Here is a 15,813-nt window from a genome sequence, read left to right on the forward strand (position 1 = left end):
CCTAGGATTGTATCCTGTCTGGTGCAGTAGAATCCAGCACCCCTTAACAGGGCCCACTTTAAAATATAAAGCGTGGGGGAAAAAGGGAAAATAATTTGTTATTTTTTTTATTTGGAATTTTGTTAAAATTCCAACCAGTACTATATTTAATCAGAAAATGGGGGGACAGGAAGGGAGAGAGGGAATGGGAGGGTAATATGGACATTTAGTTCAAGTCAATGGGGTCACTTGTAGTGTGTAAAGTTAAAAATGTGCATAAGTCACTGCAGGCATGGGTCTTTAGTTAAGAATACTCATCAAGTGCATATCCTTGATTTGTGTGGCTAGCCATGTATTTCAGTGTCAAATTTACAATTTGCTGTTTACACCATTATTATTTAGTTCCCCTACTCAACATTTTTATATTTTCCGAGCACTTTTGCAAACCACACCCTGGATATCTAAGTACTGGACTTGAGCGGGAAACAGGTACTTCAATATATAAAGTGTGCCTGAAAATAATTGTTGGCACAAAACCATGCTCACAGTTTCCTGGCACAAAAAAACTGAGACTATTTAAAAAAATCTGGCTACTGCTGTGTAAATATTAAGAAATGTACCGATGCAGCACATTCACAGTAGCATTTGGGAAATAACAGTCTGTGTTTAATCTTTTCCTTATTATTTAGCCACTTGAAACAATTAATTTTCAACATCCTTCGAGCTGGATGTTTTCAAAATGTCATCCTCTTTTTATACCCTTACTCATGGGCGCAAATAATTATGGGCATAATTAAGTCATTTACACATCTAAGTAATGGACTGTACCCACCAGTTCATGTATGTAGATGTCTAAATGGGCTGAGTTGTCCTTGCAGTTATTTCTGTCCACCAAATTGCATGCTCAAAAAGGGATGTCCATTTAAGGCTAAACTGCAAATCAAGCTCTTAGTATTTTTAATGTGACTTTCCATTTTAAACCTCTGTCGGAACCTGTTCTGTTCACATAAAATTCTACCATACTATAAATCTTGTACACCACAGCAAAAGTAGACCCTTTTACAGTATGGCAAGGCCGAACTGAAACTATTTTTTGAAGCCACCATCACAACTGGCACCATTGTCAGCAATGTTAGCAGAGAGGCCAAGATTTGAATCTGCTAGTGGTTTTTAAGGATTTGGGTGAGTCTGAAGGTTTAGGATTAAAAATGGTAGTCTGACCTCTTCCTTGCCCCAAGCACCTGGTCACTTGGGAATTCAGAGACATGCTCAGTCTCATTATACCAGGAGAGATGGCTGCTTCTTTTCACAGTGCTTGTTTCCCCTTCCTCCTCCACTCCCCTTATTAATTTGTCATAAACTTCAGCCCATCTTAAAATCATGACTTGACTGGGATTCCTTATTTCCATGTTGTTACTTCTGTACTCCAGTGAATTTCCTTTAGGAAGCTAATATCTTTCTAAGCTTGCTATAATAGCACATGATCTACGTTTCTTTGTTATGAATTTTCATAACTCATTCAGTCTAAGAAGCATTGGTACTGTTGGCTAAAGTCATTTCCTCTCCCTGGAGCAAGTCATCTTGACTTTTTGGGTAATTGTGCTGAAGAAAAGCCCCCTCCATAATGGTTTCATCTGGTAACCCTTTATCATGTTACCAGATTTTTGCTCTTATTGTCTGTCATAAACAGATAGCTATCGGTTAATGTTCTTTTACCTGTAAAGGGTTAACACAGGGAACCAAACACCTGACCAGAGGACCAATCAGGAAACAAGACGTTTTCAAATCTGGGTGGAGGGAAGTTTTGGGTGTGAGTTCTTTGTTCTTTGTCTTGGGTCTGTTCTCTTTCTCGGCTCTGAGAGTGACCACAGGAATCTCCAGGTTTTCTAATCTTCTGTTTCCAAGTTGTAAGTACAAGGATAGTAAGACAATAGGTTTATATTGTTTTTTTTGTATTTACATGTGTGTAGTTGCTGGAATGTTTTAAACTGTATTCTTTTTGGATAAGGCTGTTTATTCATTTCTTTCCTTTAAGCAATTGACCCTGTATATTGTCACCTTAATACAGAGATATTTTATGTCCTTTTTCTTTCTTTTTATATAAAGCTTTCTTTTTAAGACCTGTTGGAGTTTTTCTTTAGTGGGGACTCCAGGGAATTGAGTCTGCAGCTCACTGGGGAATTGGTGGGAGGAAGAAGTCAGGGGGGAAATCTCTTTGTGTTAGATTTACTAAACCTGACTTTGCATACCCTCTGGGTGAGGGGGAAGAGAGATTAGATCTCTCGGTACTTGTGTTTCCAGGACTGGAAGCAGGGAATCGCCTAGGGTCGTCCAGGGAGGGGAGCCTGGGAGGAAGTAATAAGGAAACAAGGGGAGGGGATTATTTCCCTTTGTTGTAAGACTCAAGGCATCTGAGTCTGGGGGTCCCCCAGGGAAGGTTTTGGGGAGACCACAGTGAGCTAGGCACTGTATAATTCCTGGCTGGTGGCAGCAATTACCAGGTCCAAGCTGGTAACTAAGCTTGGAGGTTTTCATGCTAACACCCATATTTTGGACGCTAAGGTCCAGATCTGGGAAGAAATGTTATGACATTGTCCGATTAATTCCATCCTGGAATTGTACTGGGAGTGGTATGTCTTGTATGGCTGATTGTGTAGACATCTGCTACTAAGTCAGTAGTGGCTATTGTAATGTTGATATTTGCTAGTAATTTGAGGAAAGCAAGCAGGTGAAATAACCTGGTATGATCTCTATCACAAGTACTGTGTACAATTTTCAAAAAGAAGAAAAATCTGTTCAGAGAGACTCTGAATTTATTTCCATAAAATTATGTTGTGGCTGCAGTGACTCTTGTGGTCGTATATTGTTTTCAAACTGTGCAGGGTATTGGATTCAGTAGAACTTTCTCTTCCTGACAGAAGCTGTGTGAAGTGAGGGATAATAGCATCTTAAAATCCAGTTGCACTTCTCACAAAGCTGAAGAGAGAGTTATACAGTATGTGGATGTGGAGAGCCCATGAACTATTCATTCTTCTTCATTTCCTTTTGAATTTCCTATGTGTTCATCTCATGGTACTGCTGCTGGCACTGTCTTGATATGAGTCTGAAGATCACATGTGTAGTATGCAAACAGAAATAAATCCTCTAGGTAAAAGAAAGTGGAAACTGGCTAATGATCAAAGGTTATCCTCATTCCACTCCTTCCTTCACTTTTATTATCCTACTAAATTTGGTCTTTTGCAAAGCTTTCCTCCCCCCCCCCCCCGACTACAAGTGAAGGTTGACCTTAAATGAGAGATTTAAATTTTTGCTTGTTTTTCAAACCATGTGTGATTTGAACCACAGTGTAGTGGCTTCAGTAGAGTTAAAACTGCAGTTCTTAGAGAACTACACTAGGTTATAAGTTGGTTTAAAGAATTAACATTTCACTTTAAGGATTCTGGGATCAGCCCTGGCACAAGTGGCAAGTAGAATTTTGTCAAGTATCAGAGGGGTAGCCATGTTAGTCTGGATCTGTAAAAGCAGCAAAGAGTCCTGTGGCACATTATAGACTAACAGACGTTTTGGAGCATGAGCTTTCTTGGGTGAATACCCACTTCGTCAGATGCATACGTAGAATTTTGTGAACAATTAGGCAAAATGTGGAATAATTAGGGACCCGATCCTGCAAACAGTTATAGCCATGCTTAACTATATGTCCCATTGAAGTAAATGGGGTTAATCATGTGCTTACTTCTTAAGCATCTGTGTAAATGCTTGCAGGGTCAAGGCTTCAGTCTGTGCCTCAGAACATTTCTCCAGAATACTTTTTTCATTTATTGAAATGTCAAATTTCTACATTCCATTCTCACTGGAGCTCAGTAACAATGTCTTTCTGGAGCTATAAACCTCCTGGGTGTCTTGCCAATCTGTTTATTAAACCTAGGGAACATGCAGTGCTCTGGAGCTGGTAGGGACCACTGTCAGAAGAGCAACTAGAACAGAGTGGATAGAAGTGTGAGACCTGGGCTACAAGTGTGTTGTGAATTTAACTTAAAAAGTCTCAAGGGCTTACCTGCCATTAACCATTGGAAGGGAGGTCAAGCAAAAGCAAAAACTGCCCTTGGAAATTACACAACCATTTTCAAAATTTTCCTCCCCAAATTATTCATCTTTTTATGAAATTTAATGAAACAAAAATGAAATAATTTCACCTAACTTTAATCTCAGATGAAATTTAAGTAGTGGTGTTACCTGAGTTGAATACCCTCAGAAAGCTGGATCCAATGGAGCTCCATTGGCAGCCTCTGGTTGTAATACAGGAATACAGAGTGTTGTGGATCAATACTTGAGGAACACTAGCAGAACTGTCTGGTAAACCTTGAACAGTTCCAGCCTGCACTAAGCCTGATTCCCGAGAGTGTTGTTAGTGCACTGACTTTACCAAATACCAAAATGTAACGTATAGTATTATTTATTTTTTACACTGTGGTAGTACATTAAGATCAGGGCCCATTTTGCTGGTCCCTTTACAAAGCGAAAAAATGCATCTAAGAGTCTAAAACTTAATTTAGCAAGATACAGTCTTTGATCAAGATAGTATCACTTACCCACAGGCTCCTTTTCAGCTTTTACTAGCCAGCCTGGCCAGGATCCATCACAGAGCTCAAATCACTTGTTGCTGGGTTGTTGTTGTTGTTTGCCTTCTTTGTTGAAGGACAAAGGTGGATTCTCTCTTTATTCCTTATATCCCCAATGGTATGTGTATTTAAAAGTTAGGAAGGCCTCCTGGGGATTTAGTCTCCCGTGTTTCTCCGGGGTACAGGAATCATATTAAATCTGTACCTGTTGAATTCAGGATCAGATTAAATGCCTCTGGTTTAGCTTGATGGTTTTGTTTACTGCTAATATATAAACTGTGGTAAATCCGCAATGCCTTTTCTAGGACAGACTTGTTTATTACCTTTTCCTAGGCTAGCCTGTCTGGTTGTAAACATGTTCTAGTAACGTCACACAGTAGGAATTCATAGCTTCACCTATAACTATGTGAATGTGTATCATTTTACAATAATATTAATAACCAGTGTGTTATTAGCTTTCATATGATACCTCACAAGGCATATTTTGTACAAATATCATTGCAGTAGGGTGTGAATACAGAGGTACATGGTTACACTTTCTTCTGTAGTATTTAGGGCTGACCAGTGTTGGAGCCAGGTTACTGAAATAGATGGACCATGATCTTATGTTTTTGTGCAATATCCTCATGTTTCCTACTTTCTGATACAACCGATATAAAATATGTCATTAATATCTGTTCTGCTTTAATAATTTGCACTACTGTCTTTGCATGTTAGGTTTTGGTCACCTAACGAAGCAGTTGCTGAAGCTAGCAGCTGGTCGTGTGGTGCTGGCATTGGAGGGAGGACATGACCTTACTGCCATCTGTGATGCATCTGAAGCCTGTGTAAATGCCCTTCTAGGAAATGAGGTAAAAGACAAGTCCAAGGGTTTCAGAGGACAATCAATGTTTTCAAAAAGTTCTGTCTTTTTGTTTTCTTTTAATTTTCCCGGTGTGTAAAAATAAGTGCCTTTTGCACATGTCTTAGTAATGAGCAAAACACAAAAGAGTGGGAAGTTATTTTGGTTTTGATTAGCACCCCACCATCAGATGTTTATATGAATCTCTAGGGTTTGCAAAACTATTCTTGATTCTGAGAAGGACTCAATACGCTGTGCTGAGAACCTGCCTTGACATCAGTGAGGGTCACTGATGCTCATCATTGATCATGTTTTGAGCGAGCTATTGTGGGAAAACAGGCTCTTCTCTCAAGATTGCTGGTAATTTCTTGGACTGAAAATAGCAAAAGAACATTTTCATGCAGTATTTTGATACTTCTCTTTCCACCGTCTACTGGCAAATCTCTGCTCTCTGCATGTGCTCACTCTGTGGTGATAATGATAAAGAGTAAACCTGCTAAAGGCACATACAAAAATCAAATACATAAAGGCAACGTACCTTTACCTTAAACTGTGACCTTGTCACATGTTCTCATGCCATGGGCTGTGAAATCTTATTATGGGGAACAGGGTTGCAAGTCATTATTTTTACTGGAAACTGACAACCTCAGTAATCAGTATTTTTTAGTGTACTCACTCACTTACTAGTCTCCTAATTCCTTTTCAGGCCACCATTTCAGGCCTATTAGATTGGTGTGAAGTGCTGTTTGTTATAGTGGAAATTGCTTATAACCTATATGATCACCTATGAAGGAATTTTAAAAGACCTTTATGCATTTTTTTTAATGATACATAAAGAATGCCTGAAAGGGTTTTTTTTTGCTTATATTCTACTTTATAGATAACAAAAATGCCACATGAAGCCTTCCCTAATTTTGCTGGAGAACCTATTGAGCATCTCAGAGATGTGTATCGGGAGTTCTCAGGCCTGAATCAAAAGGGTACTGGTAATGAACCTTTAACAGAGATCTTTTCTCTCAAATGTTCTTCAAGCATTGGAGTTGAATACATGTTAAAAAACAGTTTTAAACAATTTATCTAAAAATCCTTTCCCCTTTTCAGCTGCTCAGTTTTCAATCTATTGGCTCTGATGAAGTCTCAGTTTCACCAATTCTCCAGTGTCCATAGAAACTTCCAAAGTAGACAAGACAAGAATTTGTGGTACTAAACACAAGCAGGAAGCCCACTTATCCTATGCCTTTCCCCCCTACTTTGAGCCAAATCCTTTCAGGCTTTCTTTATGTATCACAAAAAAGCAATGAAGGACACAAGCCCATAATTTTTTTTCCTTTGCAGGTTAAGGAAAATTGACTGTACTGCAAGTCTTGAACTTAGTTTACATGGCAACATAGTACACCCCAACAGGCTGCATACACGGGCTCTGCACTATAGTGGCCTGTCTTGAGAACAAGTAGCCTGATTCAGAAGGTACAAGGCACCTCTTCCAGGAAAAGGAGCTATAGAACTTCTTGGGTACAGGAAATTAATGCAAAGAAACTCCCCGGAGCAACCCTAAACCCCAAAGTTCCTCAGTCTGCTCCCTTGCAGGCACCAGGGACAGTGTAAGAATTAATACATTAAGGGAGTGCTACTGTGGAGGGATGATCAAAAAAATATGATACCTTGTGTGAAGATGGTTGGGGTTGCTGGAAAGGTCTCTCTTCTCCCCATCCCCTTGCACTCTCTGGGAACAAGCATTCCATAGCAGAATATTCAGCCCTATTTGAGTTTCATGCTGGATGACCTATGATATGGCCTATAAAGAAAAGTTTTCAAAAGTGCTGAACATCCAGTGTCTTCTTTTGAGGAGGAGCAACACTTTTCAATGTCAGGCCTCTTATTTGGGTGCTGAAATATGAATTTAGAAGCCTGACTTCATGCATCTGTTTGAAAATCTTAGTCATAAAATTTTGTTGACCCTCCGGATCAGCCTGCCCTCCTGCCCATCCTCACCCACACTATCATTCATGAACTTCATATCTGACACAGCAGTTTCCTGTGGTGGTGATGGTGATGGTGGCACATCCTCTGAATCCTTCTCCTTCAAAATCAGCCACAACAGCAATATTCTCACAGTGCAACCTTGCCCAGCTTTAGACTGGAGATGTGTCAGCCTGATTTCTGCTTGGCTCTGGTTAGCTTGGACACATTTAAGGTAATATCTCTCTGAGGTTTGCAGCCTCATGGGGAGATAAATAATGCTAATGAAACTATGCTCCCACCTAGGGTGACCAGACGTCCCAAATTTATAGGGACAGTCCTGATTTTTGAGTCTTTTTCTTATATAGGCTCCTATTACCCCACACCCCTGTCCTGATTTTTCACACTTGCAGTCTGGTCGCCCTACTCTCACCACTATGCCAGGGGCCTGGCTCTCCACAGCCAACGATGATCATTTGGTGATGTTGCTTCTTTGTGAGAAGGCCTCGTTTTGTTTTAATGTTGGCTCACACCTGCTACTGCTTCTAAAGCTGCTGACCCTCTGCATTCTCAGAAAAATACCTACAGTTGGAAACAGACATGAAATGTATTTTACTGTGAGTTATGCGTGAATGTACTGAAATATTGACCTAACTCTATTGGCTCTTAAGGGGGACCAGTAATCTGAGGCCAATAAAGTAGGTTGGGTGATTCAATGGGTTTATCTGTTTGCAAAATATAGCATAATAAATGGAAGGGAGGACTTTTAATAATGGAAGATAAAGACAAGTATGAGTGCATGTGCATTATAATTCACTAGAGGAAAGACATGAACATTAAGATCTTGAAACCTCTCACACAATAAATATTCTTCTCATGTACACTTACATTATAAATTTATAATACAAGCATGTTTATTTTCCAAGTATTAAATCTAACTAGGGACATGCAGGAAACCGGCAGACACACATCTCCAAACCAAAACTGAACAATGTTACTGCAAGGAGAGAGCAGATACTGCTCCTGCTAATTTTGGAGAAGGAAGATTCAGAAACTATGTCATCATCACCATGTAGACGGGTTCCGCTGGGGCTCGACCCTCCCTGAGGGGGAGGGGAGCCACACCGGCCTCACTGTCGTCCCCGGGGCCGCTCCTCGGGCCCGCGGTCCTGCCCTGGGGAGGTCTGTCCCTGCAGTTACAATCAGCTCTGGCCCTTTGGGGCAGGGCAGAGCAGTGGCAACGTCAGGAGGGGCCCAACCCTTGGTCCAGACGGGGCACCAAACACAGTTACAATCAGCTCTGGCCCTTTGGGGCAGGGTAGAGCAGTGGCAAAGTCAAATGGGGCCCCTGCCCTTGGTTCGGGCGGGCACCAAACACAGTTACAATCAGCTCTGGCCCTTTGGCCGGGGAGAGAGGGAGTCTGCCACCCGGATACAGGTGGCAGGGGGAACGCAGGCCCACCCATTCCTCTGTGTTCCAGCCCGGGGCCCTGGTAGCGGCTGTCACCGCTACCGATGGTCAGTGGGGGTCCTGACCGAAATACACTGACATTGGCAAAGTTAGCTCTGCAGCCTGACTGGAATCAGGTGCCCCCGGGCTACTTCCTACCTCCCCCTCTACTCCTACCTGGTCCGGGGCCTCCGTTCCGGGGACGTCCAGAATCATTGGTTCCTCCCAGTCTGGGCTGGGCGGCAGGTCCGGTAATATTTCAGGGAATGCGGGCCAAGCCTGGTCTGGGGGCTCCTCGGGGCCGTAGTAGGGGCGAGGCAGCTCTGGCAGCTCCTCGTCGTAGCGGCCTCAAGGACGCTCTGGCGGCTCCTCGTCGTATCGACCGCAGGGACGCTCTGGCAGCTCCTGGTCTCGGCCTCTGGCTTGGGTGGTCTCCCAGTTACGGGCGTCGGCGGACACGTCTGCTCCTGCCGGTGGCAGACCTGCAACTGAAGGCTGGGGCCCGGCTTTTATTCTTCTGGGTCGCCGCCTGACCCTCTGAGGGGCGGGACTTCCGCCCAGCGGCCCTGCCCCCCTTGGATGACTGACGGGGCTCGACCCTCCCTGGGGGGGGAGGGGAGCCACACCGCCTCACTACGCACCACCATAAGAAACTGCTCACAGAAAATCTGTGACTAAAGGTATTGCTGAGATGGGTAGGCTGATAAGGAAGGGCATGTAGATATAGGGCCAGATACTCACCTTGTGTAAATTAGGACAGCTCTATCAACTTCCATGGAGTTATACCAATCAATACTAGATGAGGATATGGACCATAGCATATATATAATGTACACTGCCTCATTTCAACAGAATAAATGTAGATTTGCACAGCCAACTATAAAGTCTCCTCCAGTCAAGGATAGAAAAAATTGGTTTCTTTAAGTCACCAATTATTGTAATTTGAAGATGCATTCTTCCTTGAATGCAATTATTTGCAGGTGATTAATAGGGTAATTATAACTTATTATCTGGCACTTCACTTTTACAAATAATGATACGTACTGCAACCGTAGTTTAAAAACATTGGCAAGACCCACTTTGGCTTCTAAACACTGCACATGCAATTGAACTCAAATTAGAAAGGTCAGGAAAGGCCTTTGTAAGGTACTCTGCAGTTTGTCAGTTGTATTTATTCATGTGCTGAGGATTAGAATTCATAAACATTTTGCAGGGTTTTTTTAAATTCTTTTTTCCTTGCCTATGTTGTTTTTGGCCAGGACCTGTCAGTAGAGCAACACACTGCTTCGCATGTCTTATTATCAGCAGAATAACTTATAACATAAAGAGTAACCGTAAAACTAGCAGTAACTTCCAACTTTCTTGGGGAGCCAGTCAGACATGAAACAACAGACTTACAAGCTAGAAATGCTTGCTCTAACTAATTTGTCTCTGAATCTCTGCAAGAAAAACATGTTGACACCCAAAAAAGACAAAACCAACCCCCAATCCCCCCCAAAATAAACCAAACTCCAAAACTAAACCCAAACTTGCTTTTAATTACATGTGGCCTTCATGAAAGTGATCTATTTAAGAAGATAGCTTTTACTTTCCCCTTAATAGTTATGAGTTGGGTCAATATGAAAAGAATATGCTATTGAATTAACCTTTGTTAAATAATTTGATCATGGTAAAGAAAAGTCCTTCATACAAATGTTGACTTTGAAGACTAACCAAAAAATCCATCTCAGAAGGTCTCTTTTTCTTGGAAGAGCTCAACATTTAAACGAGTTATCAGGCCAATCAATGTGTGATGAATACTTTTGAACTTCTCCACAGAAGTGTTGTGAACGTTCATTTTGGAAATTCCACAGAAACGTATATGGAACTCTACAAAATAAAAGCCATTGGCTTTTTTTTTTTTATCAGAAACACTTAGCATAGCAGTTGTTTATTTGTAAAGACAATAAATGAAGCAAAACTTCAACAATGTAGACATAAACAAAGGTATAAATGTATCTAGATTTCAGTTTTTATCATTCATACTTTTGTGCACAAAAAGAAAAACCTGAATTTCTTTTAAGGACAATTTACTGAACTAAATGCAAAGCTAATTAGAAGCACCGTGGGTTGCCTCCTAGGAAGAAAATCTTCCAAAGAGGCTAGAAGTGATTAAGCAATTAGATTCCCCTGAAATCCAAAATCAAAACAGTGCAATCCTTCATGCAGGTAAAGAAAAAAGGATGAGGTTAAGTTGCTGTAAAATGTCCTAGACATCTTCTGTTAGTGGTTTTAGATCACATCCATTACATGGGCACCTGTCAAAACAAAAGAAATGATGGTTTTAGCTAATTAGAAAAGAGAAATTACTTTTAAACCAAGAAGCTGTTGAGATGCTGACGCAGCCTTGCATTGAAAATTCAGCTCCCTCATTTTCTGTGAAGAGTGCTTTTTTCCTGTTGGCTTCCGTTACTAGCCCAATGGTGCCCAACCTTATTACAAAGGAGGACCACATAAACCCAAGCACAAACCTTGTGTGGGCCAAACACATTCTACATATTTTAATAAGATTTAAAGTCACCTATATTAATTTATATTTTAAGTTCATCTTGTTTTGTATGTATTTAGATAGGTTGTTTCTATGTACAGCAGTGTCTGTATACACACTTGTGTAAACTAAAATGATGTTAACATGATGGCAGCATGCTGATGAATCTACTGTTAGTGTACTGTGCTGAAGCAGGCCGTGGGCCTTATGAAATGCTCTGGTGTGCCATGTATGGTCCATGGGCTGTAGGTTGGGCACTCCTGAATTAATCCATATTTTTCCATCACAGATTAATTGTATTACTTTACTACATATATATTTGGACTGGGTGTTGGGCATCTCTGTGAGGGTGGTAGTGGTGCGAATCTCATGCCCAGACTGGGAAGTAAAAGTGGTCCCACACCATGGCTTCTACTCCAGTCATTGGGCTAGAATAGCCTCTCTGGTCCTTGCACCACCATGCCCTCGTGGGTGATGGCTAATAATATATCAGTGCAGTGACATATCTGCTAAGCCTTCGTTCCCTAGACTACTTTGGTTTGAAGTCATAGGCTTAATTCTTCTCTCCACAACAACCTTCCCAATCCCCTTTGTAAGCAGCCATGCAGGATCTCCCCAGAGTACACAGCTAAACCAATATGAATCCCGTCCCACAAAAGAAATGCTCTGTGAGTTGTCTATTAGCCCCATGGTCTGGAGCAAGTGCTAACTTGTACCCTATGCACCTTGTCCCCAAGAAGAAATGGTCTATGGCTTAGGGAGGCATCTAGTAGCCAGCCCCATATGCTGTAGCAAGTGTCCCAGAACCTGTAGCAAATGCTAACTACTACCAGATGTCCTCCTGCTCAGAGGAAGCAGCAAAGTGTAATCCATGGTGTATTCCACCCAGCAGGATCACAGAATCATAGATTATTAGGGCTGGAAGGGACCTCACAAGATCATCTAGTCCAACCCCCTGCTCAAAGCAGGACCAATCCCCAAATGGTCCCCTCAAGGATTGAGCTCACAACCCTGCGTTTAGCAGGCCAATGCTCAAACCACTGAGCTATCCCTATCCCCTTGTAGCAGAGGACACACCAGGAAGTGTGTCTGCTCTTTCTTACTGTGCTGGCCAAGGCTGGATTTGGCCCAAAGTAGGAAAACATTTTTAAATGGCTAAATTTAACATCTAGTAAATATTCTTCCTGCTTGAATTACTCTTCTTAAGGGTAATCTGACAAAGCATTGTGATTGGTTGGCTACCAAGGGCATTTAAAAATCTGTACTGGACACTTTTGTTGTAAAGTATGAAATATGTGCCGCATTCTTGCGATTAGTGGATCTTGGGTTTGGGTGTGTATGGCAATTTAAATGGAAAACTAATGCTCTGCAGCTTTAATTCAGATGATGAAAAGTTGGCATTTCCCCATTTTTGTGGAATTTGGTGTGAATCTGGGTAAGCTTGCCAGCTATGCAAAGAGCGCCGCTAAGAACGCAGACACTGCATTAAAAAAGAAAGGAGTTAGTGTGTGTGATTTGCCAGAATAGGTAAATGCTTCTCTCTCTAAAATGGAAATATTTCCAAAATAGCAAGCACATAAGTGAAAATTGCCGGAGATCAATTTTAAATTGAAAGTTAAGCCTGGTCACAGCCCATATCTTCATTGTTAATCTGAATCTGTCATTATTACCAAATAATTATTACAATCATTGGTTCACCCGAGGTTTATGTCAACTCTGACTGTCATAAACCCGGGAGAAGGTGCTCCAAAATGGAAAGTCAGCAGTGGGAGGAGTCTGCAATAGTGCAAAGTATGCACCAGTAGGGTGACATTATAGTCTCAGAAGTGGCCAGTGCTAGCCAGGAGGTGGCTTGGCCAAGAAGACTGAAGATGAACTGGTTCAAAAGTGATATATTACTAGTGGGAGATTTTCCAACGCACAAATTAGAGTCACGTGCCTAACTCCCTCTGACTGTCCTTGGGCATTATGTTCCTAGTCACCCTTAAGACCTTTAAAGATATACTCCCTAATGAAAATGGATTTATTCATGTTGTACATATCAGTTATGGAGCACTGAAAAATTTCTACCCAGAAATACTTCTGTATAAACCTAAAATATAGAAATATTCAGAAAATTCCTAACATTCAAAATAAGAAGGATGTATGACTCCTAAATGAAATCTCTCCTACATTGAAAGACTACATGGAAAAGCACTGTTCCAATTCTGATACAACTTGGGTATATCTACAGCTATCGTCATGGCAGAGCTTTATGTCGACATGCTTACTGCACAGCCTGGCTCATAACAGGGATTTTCTAACATTTCAAAAGCTAGTTCAAGCAAAGAAAGGTATCCAAATAAAGAGTAGTATAAGGAACAGGACCTCAGATGGAAGCTTTGAGCAGTTTTAGAGGAGGAAACAGTGGAGATTAAGAGTCAGACTTTTTAAAAAAAAATGTGTGAGTAAAAGCCTTCCATATTTGAAAGGGGATGAACTTAAAATGTGTTTATTCTCACTGCAGATATTGTACTCAGTTCTGTTATCACCTAACAGGCCTCCCCTATATTTAGGGGCTAAATTATCAAAAGTGCAAAATTATGATCCCTGGAATATTGTCAGAGGTCAAAATCTGCACAGGATGGAATAGGAGCTGTGCAGTGTCAAAGATCTCTCTCATGAACCTACTGTTGGTCATGTCTGCCCCTAGGGAAGCCAATATAATTACTAAAACTCCTGGGAGTTGCTCACAGACACCGTTGAATGGAGTTGGAGGCAGCAAACAGTCTGCTATTATGACTTATCCGGAACAATGGCGACTTTGACCACCTCAGTCATGGCTTCTATGTGTGTGATTCTCCACATACCCTTTTGGCTCCTTTTCGCACAGCTGTAGAATGGTTATCAAGTCAAACCTGTACAAGAGAAATCCTATCTTCTGTAAATCTATAAAGCCCCCATGATCTGTACACCCACTTTGAAGTGTATGGTTGACTCTCAGGCATCCATGGAATCTGTGGATCCCATATCTATTACCATCACGTCTCCTTCTCCAGAACCCTTGCTTTAAACCTGAGATTGCCTAAAATGTTCCTGGGCGTCATTTTTTTCTCTAAACAAATTCACCAACACCCATGAATAAAGCTAGCTTCTGCTCCTTAAAATATGGCAGGGCTAAGGAGGCAGTGTAGTCAGGTGCCAAGTGTAGGCTGCTCATCCACTGCAGATGGCAATTGTCTCAAATTTTGGCAAACTGCTTACACCCTTACCATCACTTATGCCACCTTCCAAGCATGTGAAAATTTGATAGGCAGTGTATTTTTATGCCACTTGTTGATAGAAACATAATTCATTTGGAGCAACTTTTGACTACTCAGTGTATGTGGCGCACAGTTGCTTTTTTCCTTTGAAAATGCTAATTGGACACAAATTCCATTACATTCCCTTGGGCACAAAAAAGCCCAATTTATTGGTGCAAATCCTTTGAAAATTTTGTCTTCCGTAAATGATACAAGCTCTCCCTTAACTGGCTTTGTTGGTCATGCACTGACCTGAGTCATTCCTCTCTGAAAGATTCTGTTCTGCAAATGTATTACCAGTGCTCTTTACAACTTCTATTCTCTTCGGCTCCAGATCTAATAAACTGCATGATTTGAATGCCAAGAAGTGTAGGAGTGAAGGTGATGGTGCTATGACTGTCAGGTGTAGAGTGGTTTCTTTTGTTCACTGTTGGGTCTGTATCCTGATATTTTCCAGGGACACCCCTATGTCTATGTAGCTATATCCAAAAAGTGGATCACTGCCAACAGAAATTATTTTCCCTTATGCAGAAGGCCCTGTTTCAAAGGAGTATAGAAATAGCTGTAATAATCCACTGGCTTTATTTTTACAGTGTTTTTGTAACAATAGTGCATCAGGGTTGAACAGGGTGTATAATGTAATGAACTTACGTCTGGAGTCTGATGTGGTTTTATTGATATGGAACAGGATCCAGCATTCTGCCTGGCTACTGCAAAGAATATGGAGACAGAGAACATTTCTGCAATTGAAACCAAGCTGGAATAGTTACCGAGAGGGATTTTTTTGGGGTGGGGAGGGGGGGAAGTTTAGATAACAAACACTGAAAATCCATGTCGGCTACAGGTCTGTTACAAGAACTGACCAAAATGTTCATCGTGAATAACAATGATTGCAAATTTGGCCCTTTTTTCTGTTTGTGATTGATTCATGACTAACCTGATGTCTGTGCATGTATTTGTTATTCATAAGTATTGATCAGACATTTTAGATGAGTTAGCTTATGAGTTATTTGTGAACTCTTCACTTTAATGGTTCATTACTGGTTAATTAAGGTGTGTGATTGGCCTCCTAAATCACAAGGACATATCATCTGACCCTAGTCCAACCAATTTATGAAAGTTGCCTGACAAGATTCCCTTTAATTTCCTTGATTAGG

General features: G+C 41.3%; 1 protein-coding gene across 1 annotated transcript in view; it reads left to right on the forward strand.

Moving 5' to 3' along the window:
* HDAC9 (histone deacetylase 9) overlaps positions 1-15,813 on the forward strand; it is a 511,031-nt gene that overhangs the window by 475,835 nt on the left and 19,383 nt on the right. Inside the window, exon 24 of the mRNA XM_050938581.1 lies at positions 5,316-5,449. Within this exon, the coding sequence (XP_050794538.1) occupies positions 5,316-5,449 (134 nt within the window). The remainder of the gene's footprint in view (positions 1-5,315; positions 5,450-15,813) is intronic.

Source organism: Gopherus flavomarginatus, chromosome 2, assembly GCF_025201925.1.
Source record: "Gopherus flavomarginatus isolate rGopFla2 chromosome 2, rGopFla2.mat.asm, whole genome shotgun sequence".
In the NCBI taxonomy this organism is placed as follows: domain Eukaryota; kingdom Metazoa; phylum Chordata; order Testudines; family Testudinidae; genus Gopherus; species Gopherus flavomarginatus.